General features: G+C 33.3%; 1 protein-coding gene across 1 annotated transcript in view; it reads right to left on the minus strand.

The window, feature by feature from the left end:
- The window catches only part of LOC128163064 (serine/threonine-protein kinase OSR1-like), a 31,616-nt gene extending 15,288 nt beyond the window's left edge, over window positions 1-16,328 (minus strand). The window contains exons 1-2 of the mRNA XM_052826527.1: window positions 16,183-16,328; window positions 14,477-14,589 (exon numbers count right to left, since the gene is read on the minus strand). Coding sequence (XP_052682487.1) covers window positions 14,477-14,589; window positions 16,183-16,249 — 180 coding nt within the window. The 5' untranslated portion in view covers window positions 16,250-16,328. The remainder of the gene's footprint in view (window positions 1-14,476; window positions 14,590-16,182) is intronic.
- Between the last annotated feature and the right edge of the window lie 46 nt (window positions 16,329-16,374).

Consider the following 16,374-nt stretch of genomic DNA (forward strand, 5'->3'; position numbering starts at 1 on the left):
CAACTTTGTTTCTATAATGCATTACAAAATTTTTATCGTTTTTAAGGTATGTGTAATAGAGTTTACAAGTGGCTTGGCCCCTAACTTAAGGGGCCAGCCCTTTTTTCTTGAGTTCATTCGAAAGGACTCACGAATACTAACATTTTTTGTTCTAACACTTATCTAGAATTGTTATTCATGTTTTAGATACAAATGCTTAGATATTTTAGGGGCCAGCCTTCTAGATCCCTAATGGGGACAGACATTGGTGTTTTGATTAATGTATTCGATTAGAATCATCAATGCAAACATTTTCTCTTCTACAATGCTTAACAAAATATGTCTCCTTTTTTAAATATATTGCGTCAAAGATTAAGTACTTTGGCCCCTAAAAATTCCTTAATTACGTAATAAATGGTCGTGGCAATGATTTAACATGATAGATATTGTAACGATCAACAACTTTGCTTCTATAATGCATTACAAAATCTATATCGTTTTTAGGTTATCTGTAATAGGGTTTACGAGTGTCTTGGCCCCTTATAAAAGGGGCCAGCCCCTTTTTCTTGATTTCTTTGAAAATGTCTTAAGAATTCTAACATTTTTTGTTCTTACACCCATCTAAAATTGTTGATCATTTTTGAGATACAAATGATTGAATATTTTAGGGGCCAGCCCTCTAGATCCTTATTGGGGACAGAAAATCGTGTTTTGATTGATGGAATCGATTTAAATCATTTATTCAAACATTTTCTTTTCTATGATGTCTAACAAAATATGTATACTTCTTTAGTTATTTTTCGTCAAAGTTTAAGTACGTTGGCCCCTAAAAATCCCTAATTACGTAATAAATGGGCGTGGCAATGATTTTGTCTAATAGATATTGGTACAATGAACAACTTTGCTTCTATAATGCTTTACAAAATCTTTATCGTTTTAAAGTTATCTGTAATAGAGTTTACGAGTGTCTTAGCCCCTAATTTAAGGGGCCAGCCCCATTTTTTTGATATTGTTGGAAAGAACTTTTGATTATCTACTACTTTTATTATATATGTTTTCATAAAATATCAACTCATAAAAAGATACAGATCAAGCGTATGAACATTTTGATTCGAAATTCGTACCCAATTTTCGAGCCTAGGCGAGCTCAAAGAAATGGCGCTACTGGCGTAAAAAAATTGCATTGTGCACAACTTCAAACTATGGTCTACCTATCCTGAAAATTTCATATTCATATCTCTGATAGTCTCTGAGTTTATGTCTGCACAAAGTTGGTCGTAAAAACTTACAAAATCGGCCGTAAATCGGAACCGGAAGTGGCGATTTCAAAATTTCAAAAAACTTCTAGAATTATGACCACTGGCAATCATCTGTGAAAAAATGGTCGAAATCGGCCGAATAGTTTTTGAGAAATCGCGTGCACAAAATTCGTGGAAAAAAATAATAATAACTAGATACGATCTCGTTACGAGTAACGAGTAGGTCTTCCTTGCGATTTCTGTTTTAAATCATACCATGAATAATCGATACAATTCTAGAATTATCCCCCCCTCCCTATTTCAGATAATGTATACAAATCCATTATTACGTAATAAATGGGTGTGGCAATGAGTTTTCCAGATAGATATTGCTACAATTAACAACTTTGCTTTAATAATACATTACGAAATCTTAATCGTTTTTTTGTAATTTGTAATCGACTTTACGAGTTTCTTGCCCCCCCCCCCCCCCCCCAAAAAAAGGGACCAGCCCCTTTTTCTTGATTTCTTTGAAAAGGTCTTAAGAATATTAACACTTTTTGTTCTTACACCCATCTAAAATTGTTGATCATTTTTGAGATACAAATGTATGAATATTTTAGGGGCCAGCCCTCTAGATCCTTAATGGGGACAGAAATTCGTGCTTTGATAAGTGGAATCGATTTAAATCATAAATTCAAACATTTTCTCTTCTATGATGTCTAACAAAATATGTCTACTTCTCTAGTTATATTGAGTCAAAGTTTAAGTACTCTGGCCCCTAAAAATCCCTAATTACGTAATAAATGGGCGTGGCAATAATTTTTTCTAATAGATATGGGTACGATCAACAACTTTGCTTCTATAATGCATTACAAAATCTTTATCGTTTTTAAGTTATTTGTAATAGGGTTAACGAGTGCCTTGGCCCCTAATTTAAGGGGCCAGCCCCTTTTTCTTGATTTGTTTGAAAAGGTCTTGAGAATACAAATATTTTTTGTTCTTACACCCATGTAATATTGTTGATCATTTCTGAGATACAAATGTTTGAATATTTTAGGGGCCAGCCCTCTAGATCCTTAATGGGGACGGAAATTCGTTTTTTGATAAGTGGAATCGATTTAAATCATAAATTCAAACATTTTCTCTTCTATGATGTCTAACAAAATATTTCTACTTTTCTAGTCATTTTTCGTCAAAGTTTAAGTACTTTGGCCCCTAAAAATCCCTAATTACGTAATAAATGGGCGTGGCAATGATTTTTCCTAATAGATATTGGTACGATCAACAACTTTGCTTCTATAATGCATTACAAAATCTTTATCGTTTATAAGTTAATTGTAATAGAGTTTAAGAGTGCCTTGGCCCCTAAAAAAAGGGGCCAGCCCCTTTTTCTTGATTTTATACGAAAGGTCTCAGGAATACTAACATTTTTTGTTCTTACATCCATCTAAAATTGTTGATCACTTTTGAGATACAAATGATTGAATATTTTAGGGGCCAGCCCTCTAGATCCTTAATGGGGACAGAAATGCGTGTTTTGATAAGTGGAATCAATTCAAATCATTTATTCAAACATTTTCTCTTCTATGATGTCTAACAAAATATGTATACTTCTCTAGTTATTTTTCGTTAAAGTTTAAGTACTTTGGCCCCTAAAAATCCCTAATTACGTAATAAATGGGCGTGGCAATGTTTTTTTCCTAATAGATATTGGTACGATCAACAACTTTGCTTCTATAATGCATTACAAAATCTTTATCGTTTTTATGTTATTTGTAATAGAGTTTATGAGTGTCTTGGCCCCTAATTTAAGGGGCCAGCCCCTATTTCTTGATTTTGTTGAAAAGAACTTTTGATTATCTACCTTTTTTGTTAATATGTTTTGACAAAATATCAACTCATAAAAAGATACAGATCAAAACGTATGAAAAATTTGATTCGAAATTCGTACCCAATTTTCGAGCCTAGGCGAGCTCATAGAAATGGCGCCACTGGCGCCATAAAACTACATTGTGCACAACTTCAACCTATGGTCTACCTATCCTGAAAATTTCATATTCCTATCTCTGATAGTGTCTGAGTTTATGTCTGCACAAAATGGGTCGTAAAAACTGACAAAATCGGCCGTAAATCGGAACCGGAAGTGCCGATTTCAAAATTTCAAAAAACTTCTAGAATTATGACCACTGGCTATCATCTGAGAAAAAATGGTCGAAATCGGCCGAATAGTTTTCGAGAAATCGCGTGCACAAAATTCGTGGAAAAAAATAATAATAACTAGATCTCGTTACGAGTAACGAGTAGGTCTTCCGTCCGATTTTGTTTTCATATGATACGATGAAATATCGATATTCTCTGCCAAATCTGCGATCTTGGTGAATCTAGGTTTTTTGTCTCGAGACCGAAAACGGACGAACAAAAGAGGTTTATGAAAATAAATGCTAGGGTTTTTTATACATATGTTTAGTGTACACTACTGTTAATCATAGCAGATGAAACACCAAAGATAATCAGGTAAACTTGTGAAAAAAATGAATTGTTTGAACTCTTCTGGTGAGTACCGGAAGTGACGGTTGACAAAAGAAAACCCGTTAAATATATATTCAATCGATTGTCTATCATTTATAAAAGTTTGTGTCTCAATCACTTACAGTGACTAAAATCTCGCTGGTATCAATTTTGTAAAAAAGGCTAAGTACCAAAGATATTTGAAATCTTGCTTGTTTTGAAGTTATCTGTAACATAGTTTACGAGTGTCTTGGCTCCTCATTTAAGGGGCCAGCCCCTTTTTCTTGAGTTCAATCGAAAGTTCTCACGAATACTAACATTTTTTGTTCTTACACCCATCTAAAATTGTTGTTCATTTTTGAGATACAAATGATTGAATATTTTAGGGGCCAGCCCTATAGATCCTTAATGGGGACAGACTTTGGAGTTTTGATTAGTGGAATTGATTAGAATCATCAATGCAAACATTTTCTTTTCTACATTGCCTAACAAAATATGTCTCCTTCTCTAGATATATTGCATCAAAGTTTAAGTACTTTGGCCCCTTAAACTCCCTAATTACGTCATAAATGGGTGTGAAAATGATTTTACCTGATAAATATTGCTACAATCAACAACTTTGCTTCTATATTGCTTTACAAAATTTTGATCGTTTTTAAGTTATTCGCAATAGAGTTTACGAGTGTCTTGGCCCCTAATTTAAGGGGCCAGCCCCTTTTTCTTGATTTTGTTGGAAAGAACGTTTAATTATCTACTATTTTTGTTATATATGTCTTAACAAAATATCAACTGATAAAAAGATACAGATGAAAACGTATGAAGAATTTGAATGAAAATTCGTACCCAATTTTCGTGCCTAGGCGAGCTCCAAAAAATGGCGCCACTGGCGTAAAACAAAATAATAGTGCACAACTTCAGACTATAGACTACCTATCCTGAAAATTTCATAGTCATATCTCTGATAGTTTCTGAGATCAGCTCTGCACAAAATAGGTCGTAAAAATGTACAAAATGGCCGATAAATCGGTACCGGAAGTGCCGACAGGAAAAATCTCAAAAACGTATGAAGTTTACATCAAGACTCATTTTCTCTGAAAAAATGGTCGAAATCGGTCGAATAGTTTTCGAGAAATCTCGTGCACAAAATTTGTGGAAAAAAATAATAATAATAAGAAATCGTACGAAAACTATAAGGTCTTCCGTTGGAAACGGAAGACCTTAATAATAATAATAATAACTAGACACGATCTCGTTGCGAGCAACGAGGAGGTCTTCCGTCTGATTTTAGAATTTGAGATACATGTTCGATCTTGATTTTGCTATTTAACAGCTAAACATGATTTAGAATAGAAAAACGGGGTCTTCATTCTAAGGGCCAGATACTATTTTGTTTCAGGGATAAGAGCTTTGTTCAAAAAGTGTTTAGAAATTCGTTACCGTTCTTGAGATATCTGAGAAAAAAAATGTTTAGGGGCCAGTCCCTTACCTCCTTATTGGAGCCGCTGAACCAAATTTTGAAGGTTGCATTTTGTAAATTACATCATTTTGAGCATCTTTTCTTCTACCCTGCATTTCAAAATATTTTCCTTTTTGAGATAAAGCTTGTCATAGTTTATGGACTCATCACCCCTAAAAAAATCCTTATTCCATAACACATGAATAAATCATTACATTACTTGGATACAGAACTGTAAGATAAACATATTTGCTTCTATAGCCTTTCATTAAATTTCCCTCAGTAAATAGCTACAGTAATAAAATAAAAGCTCATTTAAATCTCAACACATTTTGTTCAACAACTGATTGGAAATTCGTTACCGTTTTTGAGAGATATGGGAAATAACGTTTAAGGGGCTGATCCCTTAACTCCTTATAGGGGCTGTTTAACGAAATTTTGAAAATTGCATATTATTTAGTACATCATTCTGAGTATCTTTTCTTCTTTATTGCATTTCAAAATATTTTTCCTTTCTGAGATACTGGTGATCAAAATTCTATAATTCTGGCCCCTAACACCCTCTTATTATGTAACACATGATAAAATCATTACATTGCTTGGATACAGAACTGTAAGATAATCATATTTGTTTCTATAACCGTTCACAAAATATCCCTCAGTAAAGGGCTACAAATAAAAGACTTTAGAGCCCTTTGGTCCCCTAATTTTAGGGGCCAGCCCCTTTTTCTTGATATCAAATGAAAGGTCTTGTAAATATAAACTTTTTTTGCTTTACATGTGTTAACAAAATATTTTTCAGAAAAGAGATAAACTAAGAAAACCATGAAAAATTACGACGTTTTTTTAGTCTCAATTTTCGGGACCAGGCGAGCTTTAACGCCTTTTGAGCATGACAAATATAAATGCCAAATTGCACATCTACAATCTCTTGTCTACAATCCCTGAAAGTTTGAATTCAATATCTTTTACCGTTTAGGAGGAGATCCCTGGACAAGCCGACCCTCTGAAAATCGCTAAAACGTCATTTTCTCAAGAACGGAAATGACGTCATCAAAATAAAAAAATGTATATTAAGTTCGTACTAATATCTATTAGATCTGAAAGTTTCACGAAATTCGGTTCAGCCATATCCGAGAAATCGCCTGCACAAATTTTGTAAGAAAAAAAAAAATAATAATAGGGAAAAAGAAACCGAACGAAAACAATAAGGTCTTCCGTTGGAAAACGGAAGACCTTAATAACTAGATACGATCTCGTTACGAGTAACGAGTAGGTCTTCCTTGCGATTTCTGTTTTTAATCATACCATGAATAATCGATATAATTTTAGAATTACCCCCCCCCCCCCCCCCAACACACACACATTTTCAGATAATGTATACAAATCCATTATTACGTAATAAATGGGTGTGGCAATGAGTTTTCCAGATAGATATTGCTACAATTAACAACTTTGCTTTTATAATGCATTACAAAATCTTAATCGTTTTTATGTAATTTGTAATAGACTTTACGAGTCTCTCCCCCCCCCCCCCCCAAAAAAAAGGGGGCCAGCCCCTTTTTCTCGATATCTTTGAAAAGGTCTTAAGAATACTAACATTTTTTGTTCTTACACCCATTCAAAATTGTTGATCATTTTTGAGATACAAATGTTTGAATATTTTAGGGGCCAGCCCTCTAGATCCTTAATGGGGACAGATATTCGTGTTTTGATAATAGGAATCAATTTAAATCATAAATTCAAACACTTTCTCTTCTATGATGTCTAACAAAATATGTCTACTTCTCTAGATATATTGCGTCAAAGTTTAAGTACTTTGGCCCTTAAAAATCTCTAATTACGTAATAAATGGGCGTGGCAATGATTTATTCTAATAGATATTGTTACGATCAACAACTTTGCTTCTATAATGCATTACAAAATCTTTATCGTTTTTAAGTTATTTGTAATAGAGTTAATGACTGCCTTGGCCCCATAATTTAAGGGGCCAGCCCCTTTTTCTTGATTTCTTTGAAAAGGTCTTAAGAATACTAACATTTTTTGTTCTTACACCCATCTAAAATTGTTGATCATTTTTGAGATACAAATGTATGAATATTTTAGGGGCCAGCCCTCTAGATCCTTAATGGGGACAGGAATTCGTGTTTTGATAAGTGGAATCGATTTAAATCATAAATTTAAACATTTTCTTTTCTATCATGTCTAACAAAAAATGTCTACTTCTCATAAAGGGGCGTGGCAATAATTTTTTCTAATAGATGTTGGTACGATCAACAACTTTGCTTCTATATTGCATTACAAAATCTTTATCGTTTTTAAGTTATTTGTAATAGAGTTTAAGAGTGCCTTGGCCCCTTAATAAAGGGGCCAGCTCCTTTTTCTTGATTTTGTTGGAAAGAACTATTGATTCTCTGCCTCTTTTGTTATATATGTCTAAACAAAATATCAACTGATAAAAAGATATAAATTAAAACGTGTGAAAATTTTGAATGAAAATTCGTGCCCAATTTTCGTGCCCAGGCGAGCTCCAAGAAATGGCGCAACAGGCATGAAACAAAAACATGCTGCACAACTTCAAACTATAGTCTGCCTATCCTTAAAATTTGATATTCATATCTCTTATGGTTTCCGAGTTTATAGCTGCACAAAATGAGTCGTTAAAAATTACAAAATGGCCGACAATTCGGTACCGGAAGTGACTACGACAAAATTAAGAAAAATGTATTAAGTTTAGATCACGCCCAACCATCTGTGAAAAAATGGTTGAGATCGGTCGAATAGATTTCGAGAAATCTCGTGCACAAAATTTGGAAAAAAAAAATAATAATAATAATAAGAAACAGTACGAAAACAATAAGGTCTTCCGCTGGAAACGGAAGACCTTAACTAGATACGATCTCGTTACGAGTAACGAGGAGGTCTTCCGTTCAATTTTTCAAACGATACCATTAAAATATCAATGAAATTTCAGAATTTCCACTCACATTTCCGTACAGCACATTAAAGATTTAATGTTTTAATCCCCTAAAAATTCCTAATTACGTCATCAATGGGTGTGGCTATGAGTTTTACAAACTTATATTGTTACGATCAACAACTTTGCTTCTATAATGCATAACAAAATCTTTATTGTTTTTAAGTTATTTGTAATAGAGTTTACGAGTACCTTGGCCCCTTATTTAGGGGTCAGCCCCTTTTTCTTGATTTCTTTGAAAAGGTCTTAAGAATACTAACATTTATTGTTCTTACACCCATCTAAAATTGTTGATCATTTTGAGACACAAATGATTGAATATTTTAGGGGCCAGCCCTCTAGATCCTTAATGGGGACAGACATTCGTGTTTTGATATTTGGAATCGATTTAAATAATTAATTCAAACATTTTCTCTTCTATGATGTCTTACAAAATATTTCTACTTCTCTAGTTATATTGCGTCAAAGTTTAAGTTCTTTGGCCCTTTAAAATCCCTAATTACGTAATAAATGGACGTGGCTATTTTTTTCTAACAGATATTGGTACGATCAACAACTTTGCTTCTATAATGCATTACAAAATCTTAATCGTTTTTAAGGTATTTGTAATAGAGTTTAAGAGTGCCCTGGCCCCTAATTTAAGGGGCCAGTCCCTTTTTCTTGATTTCTTTGAAAAGGTCTTAAGAATACTAACATTTTTTGTGCTTACACCTATTTAACATTGTTTATCATTTTTGAGATACAAATGTTTGAATATTTTAGGGGCCAGCCCTCTAGATCCTTAATGGGAACAGAAATTCGTGTTTTGATAAGCGGAATCGATTTAAATCATTAATTCAAAAATTTTCTATTCTATCATGTCTAACAAAATATTTCTACTTCTCTAGTTATATTGCGTCAAAGTTTAAGTTCTTTGGCCCTTTAAAATCCCTAATTACGTAATAAATGGGTGTGGCAATATTTTTTTCTAATAGATATTGGTACGATCAACAACTTTGCTTCTATAAAGCATTACAAAATCTTTATCGTTTTTAAGTTATTTGTAATAGAGTTTACGAGTGTTTTGGCCCCTAAATAAAGGGGCCAGCCCCTTATTTTTGATTTTGTTGGAAAGAACTTTTGATTCCTTACCTCTTTTGTTATATATGTCTTAACAAAATATCAACTTATAAAAAGATATAAATCAAAACGTGTGAAAATTTTGAATGAAAATTGGTACCCAATTTTCGTGCCCAGGCGAGCTCCAAGAAATGGCGCAACATACATTAAACAACTACATGCTGCACAACTCCAAACTATCGTCTACCTATCCTGAAAATTTCATATTCATATCTCTTATGGTTTCCGAGTTTATAGCTGCACAAAATGGGTCGTCAAAAATTACAAAATGGCCGACAATTCAATACCGGAAGTGACTACGAAAAAATTAAGAAAAATGTATTAAGTTTAGATCACGCCCTAACATCTGTGAAAAAATGGTTGAGATCGGTCGAATAGATTTCGAGAAATCGCGTGCACAAAATTTGGAAAAAAATAATAATAATAAGAAATAATAATAAGAAACAGTACGAAAACAATAAGGTCTTCCGTTGGAAACGGAAGACCTTAATAATAAGAAACAGTACGAAAACAATAAGGTCTTCCGTTGGAAACGGAAGACCTTAATAAGAAACAGTACGAAAACTATAAGGTCTTCCGTTGGAAACGGAAGACCTTAATAAGCAAAGTCAACTTTTAACAGGAAGTTGACGTCAAATTTGTTCAAAAATGATTTCAAGCATCTGCAATTAATGGTTGTTAAGAAATCTTTGACGAAATTTGTTTGAAAATTTAGGATAAAAACAAAGTCATCATTAAACAGGAAGTTGACGTCTGACTTCCTGTTTCGAAAATATACCTAATTCTAAACAAAGAGTGTGGTAAAATTCTAAGCATCTGCATTGAATAGTTAATAAGCAGGGGTATTAAAAATCATGAATTGAACCCGAAAGGAATTTTTTTTTTGGGGGGGGGGGGGGGGAGAGGTTGGGAGGTCAGGTTTGTGACATCTATATAGGTAATTGTTAAATCTACAATTGTCAATATGGTAATGTCATCGTCATGAAGAATGACAGCCAAGGGGTCAGCATTGCCTACGCCAAATGGCTGGGGGCAATAATTAATGGCCGGGGGCAATAATTAATGCTAACATTGGCTGTGTTAAACACTCACGATCTTCATTATATATCACTAATGAAAACATCCTATATGTGACAAGTACATAAACATGATATATATCAAAATAGCATCAGATGTCCTGTAAAGTATAGCATACAGTAATCCACAAAAACAACACAGACAAAAGAAAATGTTTTGGAGACAGCTAAATGCACTGCACAATCATCACACACAGGGACAAATACTTCAAGGAAATGTACATGTACCGGTATATAAAATCTTTCTTAATAAACATCTGGATGTATGAAGGTAGCAATCAGTTCATCATTACTATGAATGCATTTATCACAATATTATAATTAAAATACCTGGGTCAAGAATTATGCGATACTTAAGTGGGTTCTTCATTCACCATGAATTATTCTCACAACAAATGGGCCAGGGGTGTCAGTGTCACAATTTTAGAAAGAGAATGTCAGAAAATTTACTTTTATATGTAAATTTTGCAAGCTCTCTATGTTAATAAGAAAATTAACGAGCTAGGTTTAGATTCATTTATATAGTACACACCAGGTTAAACTGCACAACAAGGTTCTTGAATTAATTAGAGTAATGCATTATGTTCATGCATCAAATCTTTTGAACTAAATGCAAATTGATTTCAGTTTATGTCATCTGGTTTCCTGCTACACTAAACTGAGATATTTCATAAATATTAAACGAACTAAAATGTTCTGGAAAAAAATAATCAATTTTCAAAGTCACAAATTACAATATACCAGTACAAATTCTTGTACATGTAGTTATGAAAAGACAAAATTAATACAATTTAAGTACCAGTTATGAATTAAAAATATTTTATATTGTACCCAGTGAAGCAGTGATTATCTCTTTCAAAAAGGTACCAGTATTTAACCTGGGGTAGATAACCTGTGAAGTGTTTTACCTGTACATGTATATATGCATACACTTGTCAAATCATAGAAGGAAACATTAAACTTCTTTAAAGATTAGGAGATATAAGATTAATTTACATGCATTTAGAAACTGAACATTCTTTGTATTAGTTTTACTTGATGAAAGTATCATATGGCATATTGCCATTGCACATCTGCACTTTGTATGTGAGAAAAATACAAAGATTATAGGAAACATAAGATAAACTAGACTCTTGTTGCAAAAGCAACAAAAAGGTCTTCCGTTTTGATATACATTTATCGATTTAACTGTAAGACATTGCTTCTCTAACAGAGAAAAAAGTGGATATGATAATTATTGTGAATGATATATACGGACGTTACTTACATGTAAAACAACGAGAATGAAAAAGAAATTAATTTCTGAAGTACTTTCTGTGACGACCGGAAGTAACGCCGAACTCAACAAAAATGTTAACCATTTGTACATTCATAAGTTAATCTTTCCTCAAAGTTTGGTTGTTCACGTCTCTGCCAAATCTAAGATCTCTTTGAAACAATATTTTTGTCTCGGGACCGGAAACGAACAAACGGAAGTGATTAATAAATACAAAAGCTGGTATTTCCTATACATTTGCTCAGCGTACATCACTGTTTATCAAGCTAGATGAAACACCCAAGAAAGTCAGTTAAACTTGTTAAAAACATGATTTGTTTGAACCAATCCGGTAAAAACCGGAAGTGACAGTTGACAAAATTAAACCCGTTAAACACATCCCAATCAAATTTCTATCAATCATGAAAGTTTCGTGTCTAATTCGCTTACAGTGACAAAAATCTCGCAGATATCAAATTTGTAAAAAGGAAAGCTACATAGAGACATTTGAGATATCTCACCGGAAGTAAACTTTATTTGCTAATTTAACATTATATAGATGACATATGTAAGATTGTATACTGATATTTTCATTTTATGTAAAATGAATAAAATATGGAAAAAAAAACAAATTTTTGAAGTGCTTCCGGTGACGACCGGAAATTACGCCGATCAAAACAAAATAGTGTATACACATGTACATACATAGGTCTATCATCCCACAAAGTTTGATTGTTCAAGTCGTCACCGTTTTTAAAATCTCTAGGAAACAAAGTTTTTTGTCTCGGGACAGGAAACGGACAAACGGAAGTGTTCAATGAAAATGAAAGTAAGTATTTCCTAACCATTATACAACAGGACCTAATTGGCTATCAACATATCTTCTATTGTCAAACAAAAACAGTTAAACTCTTAAACAACTTGAATTGTTTAAACTCTTCCGGTGTGGACCGGAAGTGACGGTTGACAAAATGAGAGCGGTTAAACACATCTTCTAGCAAATGTCTATCAGCCATGTAAGTTTTGTGTCTTGGTCACTTACAGTTTCTGTGATCTCGCTATAATAATATTTGTTTTAAAAAGAGTACCTGAGATATTTGAGATATCTCACCGGAAGTAATTTGTTTTTGTTTATTAATCATCGGATAGATGACATATGAAAGCGCTTATACCTTTATTTTAATTTTGTGTTAAAGAAATAAAATGCGTAAAAACAAAATTTTTGAAGTGCTTCCGGTGACGACCGGAAGTTACGACGAACAAAACAAAATAGTTTAAACACATCTACAACTATACGTCTATCATCCCTCAAAGTTTGGAGGTTCAAGTCTTTATCGTTTCTGAGATCTCATTGTCCATAGCTTTTAGTCGCGGGATAGGAAACGGACGACAGGAAGTGAATTTTCAAAAAATGAAAAAAACCACTTGGAGATATTATCGTTCTCTATCAGTTCTTAAAATTTCAAGAAAATTCATCCAGCCATCTCTGAGAAATCTGGTTAAACTTTTAAAAAACTTGATTTGTTTGAACTCTTCCTGTGTGGACCGGAAGTGACGGTCGACAAAATAAAAACGGTTAAACACATCTTCTATCAAATGTCTATCATCCCTGTAAGTTTCGTGTCTTGATCACTTACAGTTTCTGAGATCTCGGGGTTCAAACATTTGTTTAAAAAAGGCTACATGAGATATTTGAGATATCTCACCGGAAGTAGAATTTTTATGTTAAGTTAACATCGGAAAGATGCAATATGTAAGCATTTATACTTATATTTCAATTCTCCGAGAAATATATTAAATGCGTAAAAGTATAATTTTTGAAGAGCTTCCGGTGACGACCGGAAGTTACGACGAACAAAACAAAATAGTTTAAACACATCTACAACTATAGGTCTATCATCCCTCAAAGTTTGGAGGTTCAAGTCTTTATCGTTTTTGAGATCTCATTGTCCATAGCTTTTTGTCGCGGGACAGGAAACGGACGACAGGAAGTGAATTTTAAAATAATGAAAAAAACGCCTGGAGATATTATAATTTTCTGTCAGTCCTGAAAATTTCAAGAAAATCCATCCAGCCATCTCTGAGAAATCTTGCGGACAAAAAACGGACAAAAAAAAATAATAATAATAATAATAATAATAATAAGAAACATTACAATCACTATAAGGTCTTCCGTTGGAAACGGAAGACCTTAATTCACATGCATTTAGAAACTGTGCATTTGTGGTAGATGTATTAGAATATCATATTGCACATTGCCATTGCAAATCTGCACTTTGTATATATGAAATTACATGTACTGTGAAAAACTTACTACAATAATGGAAATGTGATATACTACATGTAATACAAGTCTGACACTGCTTGTACCTACGTGTATTGGATATTTCGTGTGATTTACCTCTGAACCTTAGTCATGAAATAAAAATTTTCTTATCCTTGACTAAAAAACTGGGTATAATTGATAACACAGTGAAACCTAGAAACTGTGACAGTCATTTTTTGTGGGGGTTTCAGCTGGCAGATGTTGTGAATTTATAATTCATAGCAACAAAAATTAACATCATATTTAACTATAACATCGCTAGAGAGTGAAGTATCATTTTTCTACATACATGTTTTCACTCATTTTTCTCCAAAAATCCTACATCATCCATAAAAAAATTCTCAATCTAAATTGGCACACAATCTGTATTTTTTAAAAGAACAACATAACACACATTTGTGACCATGGAATATCCCCCTCCTTTCCATTTCCCCCTATAAAAACAATTAGTAAGCATTTGTGACCATGGAATTCTCCTCCCTTCCTCACCCAAAAACCCATTGTATCTTGTTTGTTGTGTAATCTTAAAACATGCTCACCAGCAACTCCTCGACTGTGGTGTTGCATTTTTCCAGGTTGATTCGTTTGACGGCTACTCTCTCATTTCTTGGTTTGCAGACGGCAGCTTGGACCACCGCTGTTGCTCCAGCCCCTGAAAGACAAAATTATTACAGAATTACAGATTAATTTTGTAAATTAAAATAAAAGATTGCCTGCTGCCTGCAGACACACAATCTCTACTGTAATAAAATGTTCGTGAGTGAAAGGAAAAAATTGCTGTATATGAAATTTACATCCATGACGACTATCTTCATTGACTAGCACATGTACTAGTCTATAGAATGGTTCCCAGGGACAAATATTTGTATTATCAAGTCCATATAATGATTAATAATCCTAACCAAATACTGGTAGAATTAATATTGCACTTGTTTGTGAGGCAAGATATTTTTGCAACTGCACTTTCTTTCTGCAACATGTGCAATATATCAAATTTGATCAAATAATAATAACAGAGTATTATTTGAATTTGGAATTATTTTGATTCTTGGAATTTATGGCTTTTAAGAAAATTGCCCTTAGTTACACTTAGACAATTAACATGAATTTATATTGTTTGATGTGTTAGTTTTAGCTAAGTTAGTCAACTTACATGAATTTTCCTTATAAATAGTCTAAGGGCAATTTTCTTAAAAGCCCAAAATTCCAGGAATCAAAATAATTCCAAATTCAAATAATACTCTGATTGACAACATTATAGTGATGTGGATAAAGCATGAAAAATACAGTCCTTGCATACCAGTTTCTTTCTTGTAAATCAGTAAATAAATTTTGAAATTATGTAAATCTAAAAGAAGATTTTATCAGTAGTCAAAATACTGCACTTCTGTTTTGTTGAAGACATAAATTAAAAAATAGGAATGCAAGAGAAAACGCATCCTAAGTCATGGGTACGTTTTCTCCAGGGAATATTTTCTCCTGGGTTATTTCCATCTGAATACCATGATACCTCATACTTTTAAGGAAGTCATGGGATCTAAAATTTTCAGATCCTTAATATTTATAACTAAGACACTTTGTTTCCACTTAACCAAACTCTACTGGCATGCGACCAGTTCTCGCCGAGAACCATTTCTCGCCAGTACATTGTGACGTCATTTTATCAACACATAAAATTATATACGAAAAATGACGTCACAATGTACTGGCGAGAAATGGTACTCGGCGAGAACTGGTCGCACGCCAGTAACGCTAAAAAACAAACTTCATACTGCCGAGAACAATACATTTCCTGTACAATCTGAATTGACTCAGTTTATATACCTGCTTTCTTTCTATTATTGACGAAAAAACTGTAAAAAATATCAACAGATTTCCTTTAGTTTAAACATTTTTATCCTTATTCACGAAGTATTTGACTACTTTTTGCAATTTTTCACGAAACATGCCAAATGGGAGTGAATTTAAAATGAATGATGTGCACGTGTTTTAAGAAGCAACGTGGTATATGTTGTTATATAAATAAAAAATCCAGAAAGAATCTGTTATATTCTTATTCTTTATTGTCAGTGATTTTTTCCCCATATTTTTTAAACAATAGGTGCAAGGTGAATGACCTAGTATCCGAATTAATTTAGTGTGTGATAGAAAAATGTGTCACAAATTGAGGTCAACAATAATTAATAACCACATTAACGACGAATAATTTAGGGCTGTCTTTACAATAAAATGAAATATAGCTTACCAATAACGTCTTTTAGTTCATAGTCTTCTCGGTTGTTCGGCCACGGTGTCTTTTCTTGTTCGGCCATCCCCCTCTCTTCACCAGCCTCAGCCAGACGATCGACCTTGACCGAGTTAATAATTTCAAGAATAACGAACCCGATATGAAATTAGAAAAGCAATGTGTGTAATACGCTGATCGCTTTATCTGGCA

This window comes from Crassostrea angulata, chromosome 9, assembly GCF_025612915.1.
Source record: "Crassostrea angulata isolate pt1a10 chromosome 9, ASM2561291v2, whole genome shotgun sequence".
Taxonomy (NCBI): Eukaryota; Metazoa; Mollusca; class Bivalvia; order Ostreida; family Ostreidae; genus Magallana; species Magallana angulata.